Genomic DNA, 20,697 nt, shown 5'->3' on the forward strand with positions numbered 1-20,697 from the left:
AATTCGACCCCACAAAGCTTACCGGATATTGCCTGCGGTGTAAACAACCATCCTCCACTGAGAAGTGCCAAGTCAAATGACCTAGCTATTATTGTTAATGTAATACTTGGAAGCGTGGAAATATCATTAGAATTACTCAGTGAGCTCAAATGTTCACTTGAAGGTTTCTTTTCAACATCCTTTCTTGTCCAGTTTCATATCAGCAGAATGATGCAGCAAATTCACATTTGATGTTTACGGAAACATCAGTTTTTGCATCACATATGTAATGCATATGTAAATAGTAATACACTTGTTGAATAAACAATTTTAATCTGATTGTTCATTTGAAAATAGTAATGTGATAGATTACTTGTTATTAAAAAGTGCTGTATATTGAATTTGTGCGTTTTGACATCACTGCTGAACAGTCATTGATATAACCAGCTTTAAAAGTCCTAACAACTCTACTACTACTTCACCTGTTGAAGGGAGTTCTGCTAACTTCCTTCAACATCTTTCATTAATGACAAGCATTTTCGGAGACTCCAATCAATGAACTGTCAAACAGGGTGTGAAGCCCAAAACACTGTGTAAAGTTCAGCCCAAAATTATATTAAAAAAATAGTCTTTTCCTAGGGTTTTATTGGCCTTTATGCAAGTACAAACAAATGGAGTAAATCAGTCACTTAAAGTTTGTAATACTGGCTTTTATTTTTTGTTTGAGTTCCAGTAAAATGCTACAAGGTCAGAATTTATACAGTAGAAACCAATTACAATTAAAAGAATGTGACAGGTGTTGTATAAAACACACCTATAAATACAATTGAGTTGTTCACACTCTTTCCAAACATGTGTGGTGAACAGATTGTAACATGCAGACTTAGGTTTTCAGTCTAGGTGGGTTATTTAATCCTGAAAATGAAATAGAAGGTCAATCTCAAACTTGCCATTGCTTGTCCTCGCTTGTACTTCCTCTGAAGTTTGCTGCACAAGACCATAAATTGCATTGTTTAACTGATGTGTTAGTTCAATGATCCTGTCCATAATGGGCTCAGACAGTTTGCTGATTCCATCCAAGTTGAAAGGAGGAATCTGGTCAACTATTTTCTTAACTGCTGTAACAACCTCCCAGTAGACCTGTTTGAAGTTGATGAACACTACATCTAAATATTCAGACTTGATAGAATCGACAAACTCCTGTGTTTTCTCAATCACTGCCTTCAGGGTTGTCTTTTTACTTTTCCAGCATCATGTCAAAACTCTCAATATTTTTCACAAAGTCTATGATGTCATCAAAGATCTTTTTGATACTTACTTTGACCTCAATTATCTGCCTTCCAGTAATCACCTCACCACTTGTCTATTCCACTTCAAGATTGCTAAATTTCTCAAGAAAATAGTCATAGTACTCCTCCATGTTTGCATAGATGAACTGATTGATTGCCTACACCTTACTAGCAAGGCTGCCGGTTAGCTTCTTTAGGAGTTCGGGAAGAGTGGTCAACTCATCATTCAGTGTTCCTCAAGAAAATGGATATCTGGGTCATTTGAACATCATAACTGATTGCGATATTATAGGCTTCACTGACATGGTTAGTAACAGAATGCTGGAGCATCTCCATGCTGCTTGTGATTTGGTATTTGTCAGACAATTCTTTAACCAGATCCTCAGGTGCCATCATGTACAAAATGTTCATGTTGGTCGTAGAGATCAGCAAGATGTCAAAATCAATTTCTGAGGACATCTGCATAGAGAAAAGGGATGTTAAAGCAGTCAGTTTTTTTAAATCTCGAAATGGTAGTTATTTTGTAAAAAAAACTTACAGGAGAACGACCATAGAACCTAGCACTCATTTGGGATGGGTCTCTGCAATCAAGTTGAAGGCCAAAGAAGCCAGACGATGGAGTAGAAACAGAGACATTAACATGGTCTCTTTGTGCATCATAGAGTAGCCTCAGATCAGTGAACATAGGACTGGTGATACCAAGATTCAACTTATGTTGGACATCACTGTCAGAGAAAACAAGCATTTTGATAAAAAAGAATTATGAACAAATTATCAAATACCAGCATGAATATCTATGGATAATATTTACCTTTCATCAGCTTGGTGGTTCCTCCTTAAACAGGACAGAAAAGCACTTTAACATCTGTTGCTTATATTGAATGTTATTCTCAATCATCTAAAATGTGTCAAAATGTAAAATATTACCCCCAAGCTTGAACAATGACATGTTCGACATCCATGTTGAGGTGAGATTTAGTCAGGACAAAATTGCTGGCCATTTTCAGGAGGTCATTCTCAAACGTTACAGTGGTGGAACCTTGAAGAAGGAATATAAATATTTACTTCTGAGGTCAGCAGTATGTTAGTTAGGGTAGGGTTAGGGTTATGGATGGTAATGGATATATTAGAACTATTTTAATCAACTCACCTTCCATATCATATTGCAAAACCACAATAGGAGAAGTGGTAATGGATCTAAACGTGATCTTGAGGGCAGGGGAACTCCATTCCACTTCAGTGAACATGTTTGTGTTGTACACTGGACTAGCAAGCTTAGCATTTGTGGTCAACTTTTGCTTGGATGGGTTCAGTTCAACAACAGTCTTTTCAAAGTAAGCAAGGTCTCCCAGGCTGTTAGGCTGTTGTATATCAATCTCAATATCAGCTTTCAATAATAAAGGTTCAAAGTCAATAATTGCCTTTGCACTGTGTTTTCCCTCAGTTTTGAAACTTAACAAGTTTGCTCCATTGTTGCTTGAATGGGCAAGCTCTACAAAAAGACGGCCCATTGAGGCTTCCGCAGCCAACTGGTGGTTTACATCTATGGCAAGGACTTTGGTGGTGCCATGATTAAGCTTGGCATCAGTAATAAACTTGCAAGTTGAGCGGACAGTGTTTGTATTTAGGTACACAACAGCCTGATTGTCCAGAACACCTAAAACTAGATAGTTTTCCAGTGCTGTGCTGTCCATATTTGACTTAAGGGATGACTCCACTGAAAGGTACTCTTCATCTATTTCCACTTTCACAGTGTGCTCTGCCTCAACCTTTCCAATAGCATTTATAATGGGAATGTTGAAATCACCCTTTAGCCTTAGAGTGGACAGGGCTTTGGGTTTGGAATGTGGATTTGCAATCAGATTTTGGCTTGCTTCCAGATTGAGTATAGGTAGGGCAATAATTGATGATGTCGATACAGAGACAGTGTTCATGGTATAGGTACTGTCATGTGTGCCTTTAATGTAACAATTTTCCAGGGAGAGAGAATTGGCTATCTTAATTCCTCTCTTGGTGCTCAGATTGGTGGTTCCTTTGAGTTTTGTGTTCAGACCTTCAAACACAGATGTAGTGGTAGCTCCTAGGCGGAACACAAGATCATCTTCAGCAAAAAGCAAAGTCTCAGCATTAAGGTTTATAATTGCAGACTTAAAAGAATACTCTGAGTTCAGTTTACCCATCTTGGGTATCTGAATCAGACCCATCACATCAGTTATTGGGGCAGTGGTGCTTTTCGTGTAAATGATCTTGGCATCCATATTGAAAGTCTGCTCAGTAGAAGACAGGATATTTTTGAGTCCAGTCTTCTCAAACAAGTTCAAATCATCAATAGGTGGAGAATTGAAATTCACTAAGGGTAGGTCAAGTTCAGGAATGCTAATTGGATATTCCAGGAAGGACAGATCAGTCTGACCATTCACTTCAATTAAGACACCAGCATAATTTCTGGTATTATCTGCAGTGAAGTTGGAGAAAATTTTGTACTGATTGAGGCGAGCCCGGAAGGCTGCATTCAGCTTCTGAAAGTCAGATCTCATGATGACCAAGAAATCATTCTGCAGGTCTATCTTGGCATTCAGAGATTTGAAAATGTTGACCTTGGCATTTGCTTTGTTTTGTATTTCAAAGAAAGCTTCAAGAGGGTAGACTTTGAAATTGGCTGTGTTAGAGACTACTATGCTATCCGCACCATACAGTTCAGTGTCATGTTTTGCTTTAATCTCAAACTTCCTATCATAAAGATTGGCAAGTCCTGATGCCTCAAGGTTACTCTTGATGAATGGTGCCTCTCCCTCATTCTGAACACTAAACTTAAAGTATCTAAAAGTGCCAGATTCAGCTGTAATGAGCTGTTTCATTTTTAGGATTTCAGAGTCTGTGTCACCGGTGAAGGATAGACGGACAGTGCTGGGGTCGAGAGAAAGCTCAAACTTGCTCTTGTGATTGCAATCATGACTGTTAATTTTCCCTTTTCCTGTACTATCTACCTCAAAATTTAGAGTTAAGCCATTTTGCAGCACAACTGACTTCTGAGTTGCAGTAATGTCGCTTGAAATATCAGCAAATGGTATATTTACTACATGATTGTAAGTTGTATCAACAGTAGAGGTCATTCCTCCTGTCACCGCAATAAAGGCTCTGTTCATCAAGTTGGCCGAGTAGGGTGCCGTATCAACCTTAACTGTGGTTTTTGCTTGTGCTTGGGCTGAAAGACCATACAGAGTCACAGATGCCTGATGGTCAACACCTAGATAAGTGTGATTGAATGTTAAAGTTTCTGCAAGGACAAGACGTCTCATCTTTGGGATTGCGATGCGAGCATTGCTGTCAAGCTTATAATTAAGAATTTCCGAAGTGGGAGATGTGCCCTGAGAACTAAAGGATCCAGTGAATAAAGGTGACATGTTGTTCACAGTGGAGTTCTCAAACTCGGCAGATGTCTTTATAGTGTACATGGGAGATTGGAATCTAATCTCACCGTGAAGTTTACCAAAGCATGGAAGCATAATCTCCTTTGGAATTGTTGGCAGCTTTATTTCTGGAATCTCAAGAGCTTTAGCAAACTTTTCTGTATTTACTTGCGGAATACTGGGAAATGTGACTTCTAAAAGAGGGATTTCTGGCAAGGTGATCTGAGGAAGTGTTGGGAGGTAATTCAAAGTCAATTCTCCAAAGAAAGCATCTGGATTTGGCATTTTGATTTCAATGTTTACAATGAAATCAATAAATTCAATGATCTTCTGATTGATATCATCAAATGAAACACTGAAAGCTTTCACAGTGTACATGCCCAAGATGGTAAACTCAGGCATGTTGATTTCTGGTGGAATATCAAGCCTCCAATAGAGCTTTAGCTTTGTGGAAGGCACAACAAGATCTGTGAGAGGAATGGTGAAAGACGGCACATTGATTTCAGCTGATCTCACTTCTTCCAGAAGACTTTTAACGATCTGCGAAACCTCATCAACAATTTTCTCATTAGGCAACACTTCTTTTATTATACTAATAACATGACGTATGTTGTTTGCAGTAATATCTATTCCAATTCTGAAGAAGAAATTGACCCCATTCAAAAATTCGACAAGTATTTCTCTGATGTCAAGATTTCTTATTTTCTCTTTTATGAATTCAGCAAATGTCTTGATGACATGTTCATAGATGTCTGTTGCAGAATTAACTACGTTTGCAGCTTTTATCTCTCTCAGATGCTCTATGAAGTCTCGAATAGATGATAGTATTACATTGGCAAATTCTCGTGCCGCCTCAAGTTTCTCCGAAATTTTGAGAGTCCTGATGATCTCATTTAAGTAATTTCTATACTCTTCAATAATTTGATTAGTGTTGGCCACAATGTCATTGTAGTTAATGGACTTTAACTCTTGGAGCATGGTTTCAATATACAAATTAAACTGTTCAATTATATCGTTAACCTCAGTTGTTTTAAAGTAGTCAGTAGTGTCTTGAAAGATTTCTATAAAACTGCTGAAGATGTCTGAATCCTTCACAATTTTTACAGCAGCCTGGATAGTTTCCTGAATTCTCAGTTGTTTAATAAGGTCTTCTGCTTTTTCCAAGACAACCTGAGCCTTTTGATCAACTTGAAGATATACAACTAACTCTTTCATCTTATTAATAATTACATTAATTTTGCCAACAAGGTCAAAGTCATGAATCTCACGCTTAATGTTATCTATTGTACTACTCACTATGTTTTCTGGAATAGAATAAACAAAGAACTCAATTAGCTGTTTTATGTCTTCAGATGATGTCATTAGGTCTGAGAAGTCATAGTAGTTAATTGTATCTTTAACTTTAGTCATGGTGGCCTGTACTATAGTTTTGATCTGAAATTGGGCTTCAATATCAGACAGAAATTCAATACTGCTGCCTTTAAGTTTTTCTAGGTCAATTTGTTGGATCAGTTCACTTATAGTTTCAATCACATTAACAACTTTATCTTTGAGGTCATTCAAGTTTTCCAGAACCTTTTCTATCTCCTGACTGAAATTGTGGTAGAGGAAGTCAGCGAAGGTTTGGATATAAGATGAGAGATTGGTGAAAAATGTCTTTATGGCTCTCTTAAGGCTATTCAAAGCTGCATCCACATTCTCGCTGGTGATAACAAAATTTTGGCTAAAATCACTGAATAGCTGTTTCAACTGATTCACTTTGTCTTCTAAGTTAATTTGAGCAATAAGTTCACTTATTTCCTTGGGAAGAGTCTCAAGTCTTGCCCTCACCTCACTTTTGTTGAGGAAATTTTGCAGAGATTCTGCTACAACCACAATTAATTGCTTGATGCGCTCCATGAAGACAGGCAGACTTTCAATCAGGGGGACATGAATAATATGACTTAGTGTGCTCTTGTCATATTTGAGGAAGCCAGAGATGGTGAAATCTTGGTTCTCTGTGGAGGCTGTGTTAATGATGTTTGTAAGGACTGTGCCTCGAAACTCAATTCCAACCCTCTCCTGAATATTATAAATCTCTACGCCTTGACTAAGTTCATGCTGATTCATTTTAGATTTAACTTTAAAACTTGTTTTTTGCTCCTGGGGTGTTAGGACAATATTTATGTTGTTAACATATGTGGTCTCAAAGGAAAGGCCGTTATCTAGCTTCTGGGTCATTGATGCTCTACATTCATGGGAGCTGACTAAAACAAGGGGTTGTGCTCTCAGAGAGGACTTGCCGTAAAGTTGGGCACTGTGCTGTCCATAGAAGGTAATATCTCCGTCTCCACTGAACATGGCATCAAGGTTGAAATCAAAAGGAACAAAATTGCAGCGCATGGTGTGGTCAAAGCGAATAGGCTTTGAGTTAAAGCGGACATCGTTACTAAACCTTGCAGCAAGGCCAACAATTTCAAGCTCAGTGTTATGGATCATGTGAGTGCCAAATACCTTTCCAGTGGTGCTGTATTTTGCATTTGCACTTAGATCTGCATAATTAATCTGGTATGTGTGCTTTATTTCGTCTACTCCATATAGGGCTGTCAGTTTTCCAGTCAAGTCAATCTTGTAAAATTCTGCCAGTAACTGTGCATCATTATCAAAACTGGCATCCAACAGTTTCAGGTGGTTGTTAATGCTTGCAGAGGCAGTATGAGGTTTCAGGCCAAATATGATATTGTGATTATAAGAGGCATATTCACTTGCACCAGCTTCCACCTTTGAGCTGAAGTCCAGACTAGAAAGAGTGATTGTCAGAATGTTGGAATTATCCACTTTGATATCATGAATTGCAGCCTTGTTGGTAATGGATAGAATTGCTCTTGAAGCATCTATTCCAGCACTGAAGCTGTTTTCTAAAGAGAGTGGGCTTTGGAGAGTAGTTGTTCCACTTGTGCTTAAGCCATCTTTGTTCATTTTCAGTTTGGCCTCATGTGTAACTTCATTCTCAAAAAGCTTTATGTTGGCATTGCAGCTTACTGTCAGACCATTGTCATCAAAGGTGGACATAAGTATGGAGTAAACACGATTGTCAGAGTAGTCTCCATTCGTCTCTATTCTTATAGTGGCTCTACCAGCACCAGCAGAGGCTTCAGCCTGGTTGTTAATCTTGAGACCAAGAGCATGAGCACTTGCATCACATTTCATTGTCAGCTGACTCTCTTTGAAAGAAATTTCTGCGACATGTGTGAAGATGTCCTCCAAGGCTTTGGTGTTTGATTTAACCAAAAATTCACCATTGCTAAGGGACCCTAAAATTTGGTTCTCAGCTTTAAAAATGGTTGAATTAAGTTGGATTTTAGAATCGATCTTTGCCTCTGACCTGAATGGGAACACAGAAATTGCCTGGACTGAAGAGGTTGTGCCATAAATTGGTCCAGCCTTGAACAATCCCTCAAAGTTGTTGTCGACATCAATTCCTTGAGTGTTGATTTCAGTCATGATAGTGTGCTGTAGTTTTGCATTAATACCAAATGGACTTGTGGCTTCGATTTTGGTGCTCGATTTCAAAGTGAATTTGTCTGAGATAATTCCATCTTCTTCAGTACTGAAACTAGCTTCGAATAATTTATGGGTTAAAGAGCTTCTCAAATGAGCCTTGATGGATTCGGTTACGGACACCATCCCAGAACCTAAACATAAAAGAAAAGAGAAAAACATATGTGAAGAATAGCTAGATGACCTACTAATTATGATGCCCTAATAATTATGTACGACCAATCAAATGAAATTTCTAAAATTTTTCCCATGAAATGTATAGCATAGTGTCTCTACTTTTCCAAAAACATGTCAGCAACTGGTCAGGCTTTTATACAAGCACACTTAAGGTTATGAGCTGGTTTTAATCAGGCTACTTAGCCTGCTATACATTTCATGGGAAAACTTTTTGTTATTTTTAAAAAAGGTTTTCTGGGAAACCTCCATTAGTTATTCTAAAAGGAAGCTCTTTTGTTATTGACAGTTTAAATACATATTGGTGACACCTAGAGGAAAAAGCAATCTTATGCAAAGTGGCCAAATGATTTCAGAACTGTATTAATAGTTGTAATAAAAAAAACTAGCTAGAATATTTTGACAAAAGAGACCAAAGTATCTCTTCACTGAATGAAAGATGATGGAAATGATTAACGTGTTTATCAATCATAAAATACCTTCAACTGCTACGGAGAGGATGTCAATTGGGGAAGTTCCTTTTGCATCAAACCTTGCAGAATAGCTAGGTGGTTCTACAACATCTTTTCCAGCTGCAAATGTTGCCTCCACATCATAGAGATTGCTGTTTATCAAAGTTGAAAGTTCAACTTTGCTAAAGAGAGGAACAGACTTAGTGAAACTCTTGGGAACAGTAAAGTCGGGCATCGGGATTTCTCTGGCAGCAATTTCCAATCCAAGCTGGGGTATAGACAGCCTAGGAATGGTTAGAGCTGGTGGGAAATTTAGGTCTGCCCGTGTCTTTCCTCCTAGAGGCAGGGGGATTACAAATGTGAAGCAATCATCGTTGAAGTAGAAGATGGCCTTTGTGTCACTGTTAAAAAAAAAGCAAGTCCCATATATAGATGTTTTTGATTATGTAAACACGTACTATTAAAATTAGCTTTGATTTACTAATCTTACGTATTCAGGAAGAGGTTCTCTGGCAAGGAAATATCTGGTATGTCGGGCAATCTGAAGTTTTCCATGAAAGGGAGCATTTCAGCACCATACTTTTCCATGTAGCTGTTTGCTGCCTAAAGAAATCACAGGCATGTTTTTATTGTTATTGTTGTTTTTGCTTTGTTCACATCTCTGACAAATAAATTCTGATGAAGGACATATACCTCCACAAACTTTCTGAAGATATGACGAACTTTCATGTCGGTCTGTGCCACTTGCATGTCAAGAATCTTATTGCCATACTGCCGAATGATGTCACCATTAGGCAAGGAGGTGGTTTTTGTGTCCATGTCAGTCTTGAACTCCAGCTCAATCTTTCTGCCATCTGAAAACGTAATTCAATATCTGCATTATATACTTAAAAAGATCTGTCATTTATTAATGAATCAGTTTTAAAAAGAGTTTGGAAAAGGGAGGTAAGTTCAAAGAGATTTTGGTGACTAGTTCAATGAATCAATTATTTGGTGCACTCTACCACAAACTAGTTGCTGTCAATGTATTTCCAATTAGACAACTACCAAAGTAGAATTAGTTGCAGTCAAACTTTCTTACACATAAGAAAAATAGATGACAGTAAAATGGATTACCGTATTTCATTTTAATTTTTTGCTCAGAGGATACATCCATGACCTTAATTTCATTCTCAAGCTCCAGTTTCAGTATATCATTGCGTTTCAAACTAGCAGTGACAGTGGATTCAGCGCTGATAGAGGGCACCAGGAGCTGGACTTGCAGCATGCCTTTCTTTGTTTCCATCAAACTGAAAAAATATATCAGCCAGTTAATCTAGGACCCCATTATTGTTATTTTATGAATTCATATTGCATTTCTTACTTAGCACGTGCAATCAGGGAAAGCTGAGGGACGTTCTGGTTGATGAAATCAAGAAAGATGGAATGAGTTCCTTTGACTTGAGTATTCCCATCAATGACACCGAGCCTGAGTCCGACTTCCACATCAAAGTCAGGAATCTGAACGTCTGCTGTGATGAGATTCTTTTCTCTGTTGTATTTCATCTCCAGTTGGGCTTCAGTTGGCGCTGCTCCTGTTGATCATGCAATGATGACTTAATCCTTCTTGATTTATCCAATTAAAGCAACATTTATTTTGATTCCTACCTTCAGCTCTCAAGATAAACTTCAAAACATCAACCTTCTCCCGGCCCTCTTCTCCCTCCTGGAGGACCTTGTATGTAACAGTGGCTGTGTACTCTGTAACTTCTCCTGTGGTTTGGAGCTCCACAACGAATCTGTGTTGTTCAGTTAACAGAACCTGTTAGTTAATGACATGCTATTTTTGACATTACTGGTAGTAAGGAATTTCAAACTTACTTGCTGTCACCGGTCAGGGGGAAGTAGGGTGCTGTTTCATGAGAGAATGCATCAGTGTACTGCAGAGAAGAGCAGTATTTCATGCCAAAGAAGGCAGGTGTGCACTTATTTAATTCAACTTTATCTTTCACCACTGGAGGTAACATTTTCACGTCTGATCCGATTACTGCCACAAAGGAGTTTCTAAATTGGAAAAGTAGCAAGAATTTAAGTATGCCTGAAAGCTATACTTAAAAATAAAAACTGTTTGAGCATTTTTTTTTGTATAGCTTACGTTATTTGGATTAGCTTGGTAGGGTTTGTTGGAGCTGGAATAGTCAGCTTAACGTGGTCACTTCCCATTGAGACCTTGGCTCTGATCCCACTTTCATGGAAGATGTTAGTGTGCATCTCTAGTCCAGAATTGACATATTCAGGGATGTGGGATCCAAACTGAGTGACAAACTCAATGGCACCAAATGGCATGAATGTGGCTGTGCTCTGTAGGGAAACACAGTAGAAAGATTGATGCAATAAGACTTGAGTTGATGCTGTGAAAATGTTATAAGCATCCTGTTACCACAGCCACAAATAATCACCATGTCGCGAGCTATCTGAAGTCCACCTTTGAAGCCTGGGGTGAAAGTACCAGACAGTGCGATCCTTAGAGGTACTCCAGTAACAGTTGGAAGGAAGAATTCATTGTCCATGAAGATGTAGTGGGCAAAGATTGTGTTGTCAGGGCTAGTCATCAGGGATCTTAGTATCTGTGCCAAAAAAGTCCACAAAGGACATTTAGCAAATAAATTATGGATTTTTAGCAAAAACTAACTTTCAACAAGGACTGATAGGTTCTGCTTTTTGAACTCACTTCATGTGGAAACATCTTGAGCATCTTGTCAATCACCATGCCAGCAGAGTAGGTCATATCCTTGATGTCATTAGTCCTGAGATATCCCAGCTCATTTCCCAACAGTTTCAGGTAAACCATTGCTTCCGGAGTCTGTGCAGTCTTCAGTTCATTGACCAGCTTCACAAGGTTTTGTCTGACCTCGCTCACCAGGTTGTTAGAGGTCTACATAAAAACATACAAAATTTTTTAAAACGGCCTGCTCTGCAACCACCTGACCTCCCCAACAAACATGAGATGAATATATGTGAGTAAAGAATGCTGCTTGAAGTACCTCCCTCTTCATCCTATTTCTCTTCAATGCAGGTATGGCATTCTCCAGGATCTCATTGACTGCTTGTGGCATATTTTCAGAGACAAAGTACATTGTCTTTAGGGCAGTATCGGGGAAAAAACCATCCTCTCCAAACAGGGCCTCAATTGTTGGTTCAAATCCTTCACCTGTCATACCAATCTGCAAAGATTGAGTTTTTTTATCCCAAAGAAACTGTTTTAGCTTAACAAAATTCCTTAGGGCACAAAAGATGTCAAATAGTTTAAAGTGTTTACCTCCATCATGTCAAACTCAAAGCCGAAAGCCCTCAGAGTCATTTCAAGCATAACCTCCTTGGGCAAGTAGCTGACACCCTCAAAAATCATATTGCCCTGCACTGATCCAATCTTATAGTTGCGTGAAAACTTGATTGGGTCCATTGTGGGTCCGATTTCATTGCCTTGCAGGGCATCCTGAATTTTCTGTCTCAGGCTGTAGAAAGAAAACACACTCTACTAAAAGAATAACAATAAATGTGGCGGCATTTTATTCTGTGGCATTGCTCGATCTTACTCTTCGGTTTCTGGTTCAGTCGAGGACAGAATGTTGGTTATGTGGGAGATTACGAAGCTCCTGAATTGTTGGTTAGCCTCACTGGACAAAGTATTGATCAGCTGTGTGAGCTCACTCGGCTGTGGGTCCTTCATAATTATAAGATATGCAGCAATGCGTTCTTGGACAGGGTTGTTGTTCTCCAAAAGCACCTGCATAAACACGTCTCTTGTCTGCAATCGACAGACATCAATCAAAAAATAAGATTAGTAAAGAAATACTGACAAAAAATAAAAACACTGGCTAGAGTTGTTTTGCTTACCTCATCTGGGATTGGAATCTGCCTGTATACTTGAATAGCAGCCTGCTGCACTATTTGGGAGGCTGCAGGCTCCTTCACACACTGGATCACAGCAGTCCGTAGTGCAGGACTAATAGGAATCACAGCTGGAGCCATATTTCCAATCACCTGAAAACAAATTCAAGCCAATTTTCAATTGGGATTACTTCACCTTGGAGATTCTTAAAAACACATTCAGATGAAGAAGCATTGAAGTTTGACAGCTCAGACTTTTATCCCCAAAATTTACGCGATGCAGATTTAAACTTAGGAATTTAGCACCTGAACATTTTTCTCAATAAACATATTTTGAATGATTCTTGCTGATGGAAATTCATACTGAATATCAGTAACTACAGACATAATCCACACATTAAAAATCTGCACCAATACCAATATAAATGTATGTGTAAGTACAATGACACGTGGAGAAAGTATTGAGTGCATGGAGAAAATATGCAAAAAGCCAAAAACACCTAAAATCTGTCAGCGTTTGGAAAGCAATCCTGCTACCAGTCAGTGCCAGTTAATGGTTTTGTCCTAATAATACAACTAATAGTGTATGAAAAGTTTTCTAATAACTAAGGTATAGCATAAGATGCGTCTTTGTAGTGTTATTGTTGCAAATACGATGGATTGTGTAGACTTTGATGCAAATGAATTATTTTATATAAAAATATTAGTTTTTTTGACAACCTAAATACCAAAAGGAGAATTTTGGAGTCAGGAGCATCACATTGTGGGATGTTTGTTACTTTTCTGCAAAACTCCTACAGTTAAAGGAGCAACAATGGGAACATTTTTGCTGAACATTCCTTATACAAATGTGAAAAACTGAGGTGTATTTTTCAACAAGATAAAGTTCCCAAACATGTAACACCAAAACCTCTCAGAGACATCAAGATGATGCAATCAATAAGTCAACCAGTATGCAACTGAAAACATATTAAAGAACTGTAGAGCTGATGAGTTTTCCCATTACGGAAACATCTTGAAGTTGTCACCAAAACAATTTTCTACTATTGAACACATTTAGGTTAATATGTTTGATCCTTATTTCCTACGTCTTCCACTTTGTGCAAAAATTACTGGACTGTGAATGTGTTAGTTAAGTTTCTGTATGTGAGTTACATATATCATTACAAAATCCAGTATAAATATCACATCACAGAACTCATTAGAAATATATTTACCAGTGAAATGTGGATGTTTTCAATACACTCAATACTTATATGTTACTTTCATTACATATTCGGTACATTCTGGATTTTTGTTTGTATTTTGTGGTAGCAGGTGTGATACTTGCCCTGAGTGTCATGAATGTGTGGTCCTTCGCCCCGGTACAGTCGCCCAACTGGGAAGCCATGAACTCAGCAACAGAGTGGATCTCTGGAATAGTTTTTTTCTCAACTTTGTAAAATCTGTAAAGAAGACACAATGATAAATGCAAAAGAGTAAAATTATGCACATGGTAGAATAGTAGTATTTCTGATTAACTTTACACAAAACAAAGAAAAGGTCACCTACCGTTTGACAACATTGCTCAGGGCATACATGATGGGCTTACTAGGTTTGTATTTGGCCATTTCGAGCAAATCATTGATCAGGAGCGCAGAGGGATTGGACATGAGTCCCAACGCGAAAACAGCAGCATCAACCTCAATGTCTGAGGTGTCAAATGTCCTGAGGATATGCATGATTGCACTGCTGCACTCGGGGGTTCCACACTGGGCCAGAACCTGGTAGGTCAGGAAGCGGGACAAGACAACGGCCTCGGGAAGGGCAGCTTTCAGGGTTTCAATCTTCATTCCACGGACTGTGGAGATGAGGGTGTGGAAGAGGTGTGCCCTCCTCTCTCCTTCGATCTCAGGCAAATTGATCAGTTGCCTCATGAGATTCACAGCTGCATCTTTATCCTGGATGCTGCTCTTGTCCTCGACAATCTCCATGGTGAGATCCTTTACATTGTTATCTTAATATAAAACAATCAGACACCTGTGTTAATTGTTAGAATCTGCAATTTGAAATGTTTAATAACATCCTCAAAACTTTCCACAGCATTATTCAAAATAACACTACATACAATACAAGAAAGATATTTTCTTCTTGCAGATTTCCACTCCTTTTGTTGTCTTTCACACTTAAGGATTTTCATATCATCAGAATAATATCAACAAGACCAAATATAGACAGAGTGAATACAAAATGATGCTTTCGTGTCCAAATCCACTGTGCTCTATATGTCAAAGTAAAATTTCCACATATTTGTCTTTCTTTCTTTTTTTTTTTACTTCTACTTAGCAACCATTCCACTCACATTGTTCTATTTTCAGTCTCTTTCTTGTTTTATAAATCTAATATGTTTTGTAGATGTTATTCAGGCTTCTTTGTTGACATGCTGAATGAATCCTCAAAGCACTTTAGGAGTCATTTTAGTGGGCCAGTCACCACTGGGAAAGTCACTGTTACAATATTGTTTCCATTTGTGGAGAATAAAACTCACTGCAGTTCTCTGGAGTCTCAAAAGATCTGGATCCTTTTCCAGACTGATCGATGTTAATGGCTTGTTTCCTTTATATCAAAATATGAGGTTTTGTCTTCTGAGACTTTTTGACATTCATGTTGTCAGACTGATGACTTTCTTGATTCTACAAGTGCAGTAGTAGTGAAAACCACTAAGACTGAACTCAGCCGTTCAAAGAATGTCTTTAATCATACTTGATTTATCATGTAAAAGCTCCATTTTGTATTTACTCATGGCCTTTTTTAAGCACATTTGCAAGTAGGCAAATACATTTTCACATCACAGGTTAAGTAACCTTTTCGGCCAACTACGTGACTTTCAGAAAAAGCACTACGTTTTACTTAAATTGAACAACAGATATTTTTGAAGTCACATTTTGGTTGGACGAAGTGCTGGTTCAAAAACATATCCCTTAAACATCTTTAAAATGTCAAATAGTCACATCATGCTACTATTACATAGATTCAAATGGTTAATTTATTCTAGCGTGCCCCCATTTCCTACCCTTCATAATTAAATATCCTTTGTCTATTTAATTATGCTGGTAGTTTATGCATATAAGTAATCACAAATATGCTAACATAACTTCAATTCTGTTCTTACTGTTCACCAATATGATTTCTATTTACTATTTATATATGATAAAACTAATCTTATTGGCTGACTGAAAATATTTTATGATTTCTGAAAAGTGACCTTTAAGAGAGGACTTACCACGTTCAAATACTCGGTCATTGTGAGAAGAAACCTGGACCAGAGTCAACTCCTGCTTTCCAACATTGGTAAATCCATATTTTCCCCTGCAAAATTAAACAACATATAAACATAAGTGAACAGAAATCTAAGCATAAATCTTTGTTCATTAAATGATAAGACTCTTGAAGGATTTGGCTTACTTGTGGGAGAAAGGTATGACGAGGTGTTCTTCAGTGCAGGAACCGGAAGTCATGTGTTTTTTCTCATTATCAAATTTGTAGTTACATGTTTGGGAGCTTCTGAGCAGCTGAGCCAATGGATAGTGCTACAAATTAGGACAGCGTGAAGTCAGTACTGTAGACCACTTAAAAAGACATAGGTGAACTGTTTGTGTCGTCACATAACAACACAGTTTTATAAATTGCATTGCTAAATCTCACATTTAAGCACAGATTCAACACAGAAAAATAAATACGATCAAATCTGCCTAGAATAAAAAGATTATTTGTGCAAAAGCATTTCCTGTGATCTCCTTGCAGCATGACTTTAGGAAGTCTTACCATGCCAGTAATAAGTGCCAGAGGGCTGCTGTGATCTCTTATGGGCACAAACTTGTCACATGAGGACAGATCCCTGTGCAGGCTGATGTCAGTGTCAATGTCCTCTCTGGCATTGCTCGTGTAGGAAGTCATGCACTTGCCATGGATGGTGGGCTAACATAAAGATGGAGAATTAGAGAAGATAAATGCATGATGGAAATTGGAAACATACATTTAAAGAGCTCCCCATGCTTAATGGCAGCTTCAGTAAAGCCTTAAAAATAAGTAAAAACTTTAATAAATAGTTATTAATTAATAGTTATATTAACAAGATCACAGTTACAGCAACGTCCGGTTCTGTAAAGTTATGTATCTGATGGAAATAATAAAAAATCTCTAAAAGGAAGTTGCTGCAGGAGAGCCAGCAATGTTGGCACAGAGGAATTCCTGAAAAAAATTGCATTTTTATTTATTTTTTTTGTGTGCTTTATTTTTTTATTTTAAGGCTTTTTGCACATCTTTTCCAGGGGTCCCATTAAATTTAGCCATTAAGCATTTTTCTTAATAAATCTCTCTACCATGTTCCTGTTCTTCTCTTCCTCCAGCAGAGGCACAGCCAGGGCGGAGACGATGCCTCTCTTGAAGTTCAGAATAGTTGTTGTTTCGCCGTCCGCAGGGAACAGCTTCACGTCATACTCACCCTCAACAACAAACTTCAGAGGATGCCTTTAAGAAAAATGTGTAATACTTTTTATTTATGAATCAATTCTTCTTCAGAAGTTTTTTATTTCTTCCTTTTAACAGCCATACTTCAGGTGGATTATCTTACCGTTCCATTTCGGCGGCAAAGCCGTCAGAGCCGGCGGCTGGAAGGAACACGGGGTTGCCATTTGCATCCGTGTCCACCACCTCTCTCAGACTGCAGTCTGTGGTGTGCAAGATGAAACTGCACATCTGTGGAACTTCAATCTCAACCTGTGTAACAAATCAAAAGCTCTTTATTCTGTCTTATGAACAGAAAAAGAACAAAAAAGTAAATCTGATGATCATAAAACAATGCTACCTTGCAGGAGGCCTTGGGTCCATTCTTGAGCTCAGAGGCCCCACTGACGGCATTCAAAGATTCAGCTTCATATTGGTATTCATATTTGTGCAGGGGCTTGTATCTTTGGGCCACTAGAGGAGATCAAACAAAGATTTGAAGCATCTTGATTCTGTATTATGAGTGTTTGATCATTGTAAAGGAACAAAATGCCAGAAGCAACTTACGCAGACAGGTTGAAAATATTTCATCTTGGGCAACTGTTAATGGAAAATCAGATTATTTAGCGTTTTGTCAAAGGGTAACAAAATAACAATGCATACTTGACTTGTACTAGTGCAGTTATAAATTATTATGCTTAAGTGTTTCTTAATTCACTGGTTGTTTGTGTTCAAAAAGTCAGCAAATGCAGAAAGACGTCATCACAGTTCCCCTGATCCAAAGTGACACCTTCAATTTTTGAACAGTTTTAACCTCAAATTGATTTGGTATTTTTGTGGCCTTAAGCAGAATTTTTTATATATATAAACAACTAGACTGTATCATAAATACTGTAAACCATTTAATATAATTAATATCTAGTTTTGGTAACACTTTATTTGACGGGTTGTGAATAAGAATGTCATGGCACCATTATAAACATGACATAACACCTGTCATGAACATGAGAACATGAGTAAGCCTTCATGAATATTTATGACTGTTGTCATAAAGTCTCATTTGGTAAATTATGACACTTTTAATACAAAGTTGAAATTATTCAAAATGTTTTCGTCATGACAACTTGACATTAACCAAGAAATCATAATCTGACATAAATTTGTTATAAAAGTATTACTAATTAAACTTAATCCTTAATAATATAAGTACTTACATAAATGTAAAAGTTTATTAAATAAAGTGTTACTCCAGTTTTATTGTATATCAAAATATGCCATCAAATATCAAGTTATTTTCATCCTAGGCATGGATACATGCCTATTCTAGAAAATAAATAGGCAGCAAGCTTTCAGAGTTGTTGCTATTTTGAAAGTGTTATTATTAGTATATTTAAATTGTATATTTAAATTACGTTGAGTTACTTAAGACGTTGAAATCAAAGATTTTACTTTGAAAGACATGCAATCTGCAAAATAGTGGCTTTTTGCCATTTCTAAATTGCACACATAAGTTTATAGTAACTCTGAGCTACATTTAAAAACACATTAAATAGTTGCAATTCATGTTAAAGTACTTTACATTTACTTTTTAAATATGAGCATATTTAATCATAGACCTGTGATGTTAGATGTGTTGAAAGGTACTCACGGGCCAAGGCTGATATACTGAGGAGCAGCAAAAGGCAGAGCTTAGAGACCCCCATGGCGGGCTCTTTGTAGCTCTCTCCTCCCGGGTTGGCGAGTTCTCAGTCAAGACTGATGTCTCCGTCTCAGCTCGGCTGTTTTATACTGACACCTGGACTCTGCCAGAGGGCCGCGAAGCACAGACAGTGCTTTGAACGCTCAAAGTCCACTGCACACTCCTGTGTGGAGGAACAAAGGCAAAAGGTTTGAGAATGTAGATCGAAGCATGCTTACAAAAACTTGTACTTTATTTTAGATATCAATTTTTGGCAAACAGTATTTGAGTTAAATGAGAGATATATTTTTTTCTTTGTAAGGTCATTAAAAATTACTGATTTGCTCTAATTTTATTTGTTTCTTTCAACAGGAATCTGATGTGTTGTCAGCAATTAAGCACTTTTGTTGTCGCCTTTGAAATTATGCTTAGTGTTCACTACACTACTAATGTGCATCCACAAAAAGATAAATATGCTTCTTGTCAATAAAAGTAATTTAACTATTGTATTCTTTAGATTAAAATAATTTAATTTGATTTAGTCAAATATTCTAGTGCAACACTGCAGAGATTAGATTTAGTCCACAGATCATTTCAAAAAACAAAAAATGTCATTCTTGCTACAGAACTCAAAGTTCACTCTTACCAGCTTGATGCTGCAGTCTGAATTAGGTCACATATGAGTGATCACTGAGTGTTCAAAACATGATTTAGATGCAAAGTCCCTGCAGTCTTTATTGGGAAAAGATAATTGTACCAAAAACTTTATAACTTGATACCTCTGATCTGAAGAATAACTATTACTCTAGATTTATTTTCTTAATTCTGTTACGTTCAGTTGGTCATTTAATGTTCTTTTTTTTTTTTTATTGATCTACCTAATCAGTGTTGCTGTTAGTATATTAAACACTAACATTTGTGACCTGTTTAACATGCATTTTTTAAAAGGACATTTAAGAACTTATCACACATGGACTTTCAAATGTAATTATTGCTTATCAAGTCAAAAAAGAAGTTATTTTAGATGTACTTACTGCGTTTGTCTCTGGTACAAGAGTCAGCTGCTTGTTGTTCCTTTTCCACTGTCAACAGTGAAGACAGAGAAAACATTTACCAAACTTTTTTGGGGGTAAGAAGATGAACTTTGAGACTTTGATCAACAAATACCCAGAGGTCCGTGCATGCATCGATTTGCTGTTAGAATTTGGGAAGGCAGTTTTATTTGCGTCAGCTTTTTTACAAAACTGTTCAGTTGTTCCTTTTATTCTGTCTTATAATACACATTTCAAATGGCCACACAATGTTTGAGATATCACAGAGTTCTTTACTTCTTTTAGTTCTTTTTGTAACTTTTTTTTCTGTTTCTGAAACTGAATGTTATGCAATGATCAGTTGCATTTTGATCTTTAAATGTCTGTACAAAAGAGTGATGCGGTGGCTGCAGTCACAATCTTTACTAAATACTCAATTTTTAGCCTTTAGCAGACACGGAAAAATATCCAGTATTTGTAAACAAAGAGGATTTTTTTTTTTCTCATAATAAAATTAGTTCTTAGTAGCAAAATGACAAACTATCAAAGGGGAAAAACAAGAAAGACTTTTAAATCTAGGATTTTACTTTATCAGGACACAATAAGGTACAAATAGTGTATAATAGAAAAAGACCCTCATGACTCAAAGACTTATTAAATCCAATTTCATCAGTAATAACCAAAAAATGTGATTTTTTTTTTGTCTAACTATTTCTGACATAGTTGTGGAGAAACTTCTATTTTATAACTTTTCATCTGCTCTCAATGTCCAAACAGATGTGTTCACAT

At 37.3% G+C, this 20,697-nt stretch overlaps 1 protein-coding gene across 1 annotated transcript; it reads right to left on the bottom strand.

Moving 5' to 3' along the window:
- Window positions 1–668: 668 nt before the first annotated feature.
- On the bottom strand, window positions 669–20,017 carry apobb.1 (apolipoprotein Bb, tandem duplicate 1). Its single transcript, XM_044107329.1, has 30 exons — window positions 19,912–20,017; window positions 18,848–19,061; window positions 17,767–17,799; window positions 17,561–17,673; window positions 17,327–17,472; window positions 17,076–17,223; window positions 16,519–16,671; window positions 16,159–16,283; window positions 15,977–16,062; window positions 14,266–14,710; window positions 14,045–14,159; window positions 12,721–12,867; window positions 12,420–12,631; window positions 12,143–12,338; window positions 11,868–12,047; window positions 11,555–11,758; window positions 11,283–11,450; window positions 10,979–11,184; window positions 10,705–10,887; window positions 10,492–10,622; window positions 10,208–10,418; window positions 9,961–10,133; window positions 9,538–9,698; window positions 9,335–9,447; window positions 8,872–9,245; window positions 2,419–8,352; window positions 2,196–2,307; window positions 2,080–2,103; window positions 1,807–1,993; window positions 669–1,727 (listed from the first exon to the last, which is right to left on the bottom strand). Exons 2-30 carry the CDS (start codon window positions 18,900–18,902, stop codon window positions 1,491–1,493), a joined length of 10,572 nt encoding a protein of 3,523 aa, XP_043963264.1. The 5' UTR covers window positions 18,903–19,061; window positions 19,912–20,017; the 3' UTR covers window positions 669–1,490.
- Between the last annotated feature and the right edge of the window lie 680 nt (window positions 20,018–20,697).

Source organism: Gambusia affinis, linkage group LG22, assembly GCF_019740435.1.
Source record: "Gambusia affinis linkage group LG22, SWU_Gaff_1.0, whole genome shotgun sequence".
NCBI classification, from domain to species: domain Eukaryota; kingdom Metazoa; phylum Chordata; class Actinopteri; order Cyprinodontiformes; family Poeciliidae; genus Gambusia; species Gambusia affinis.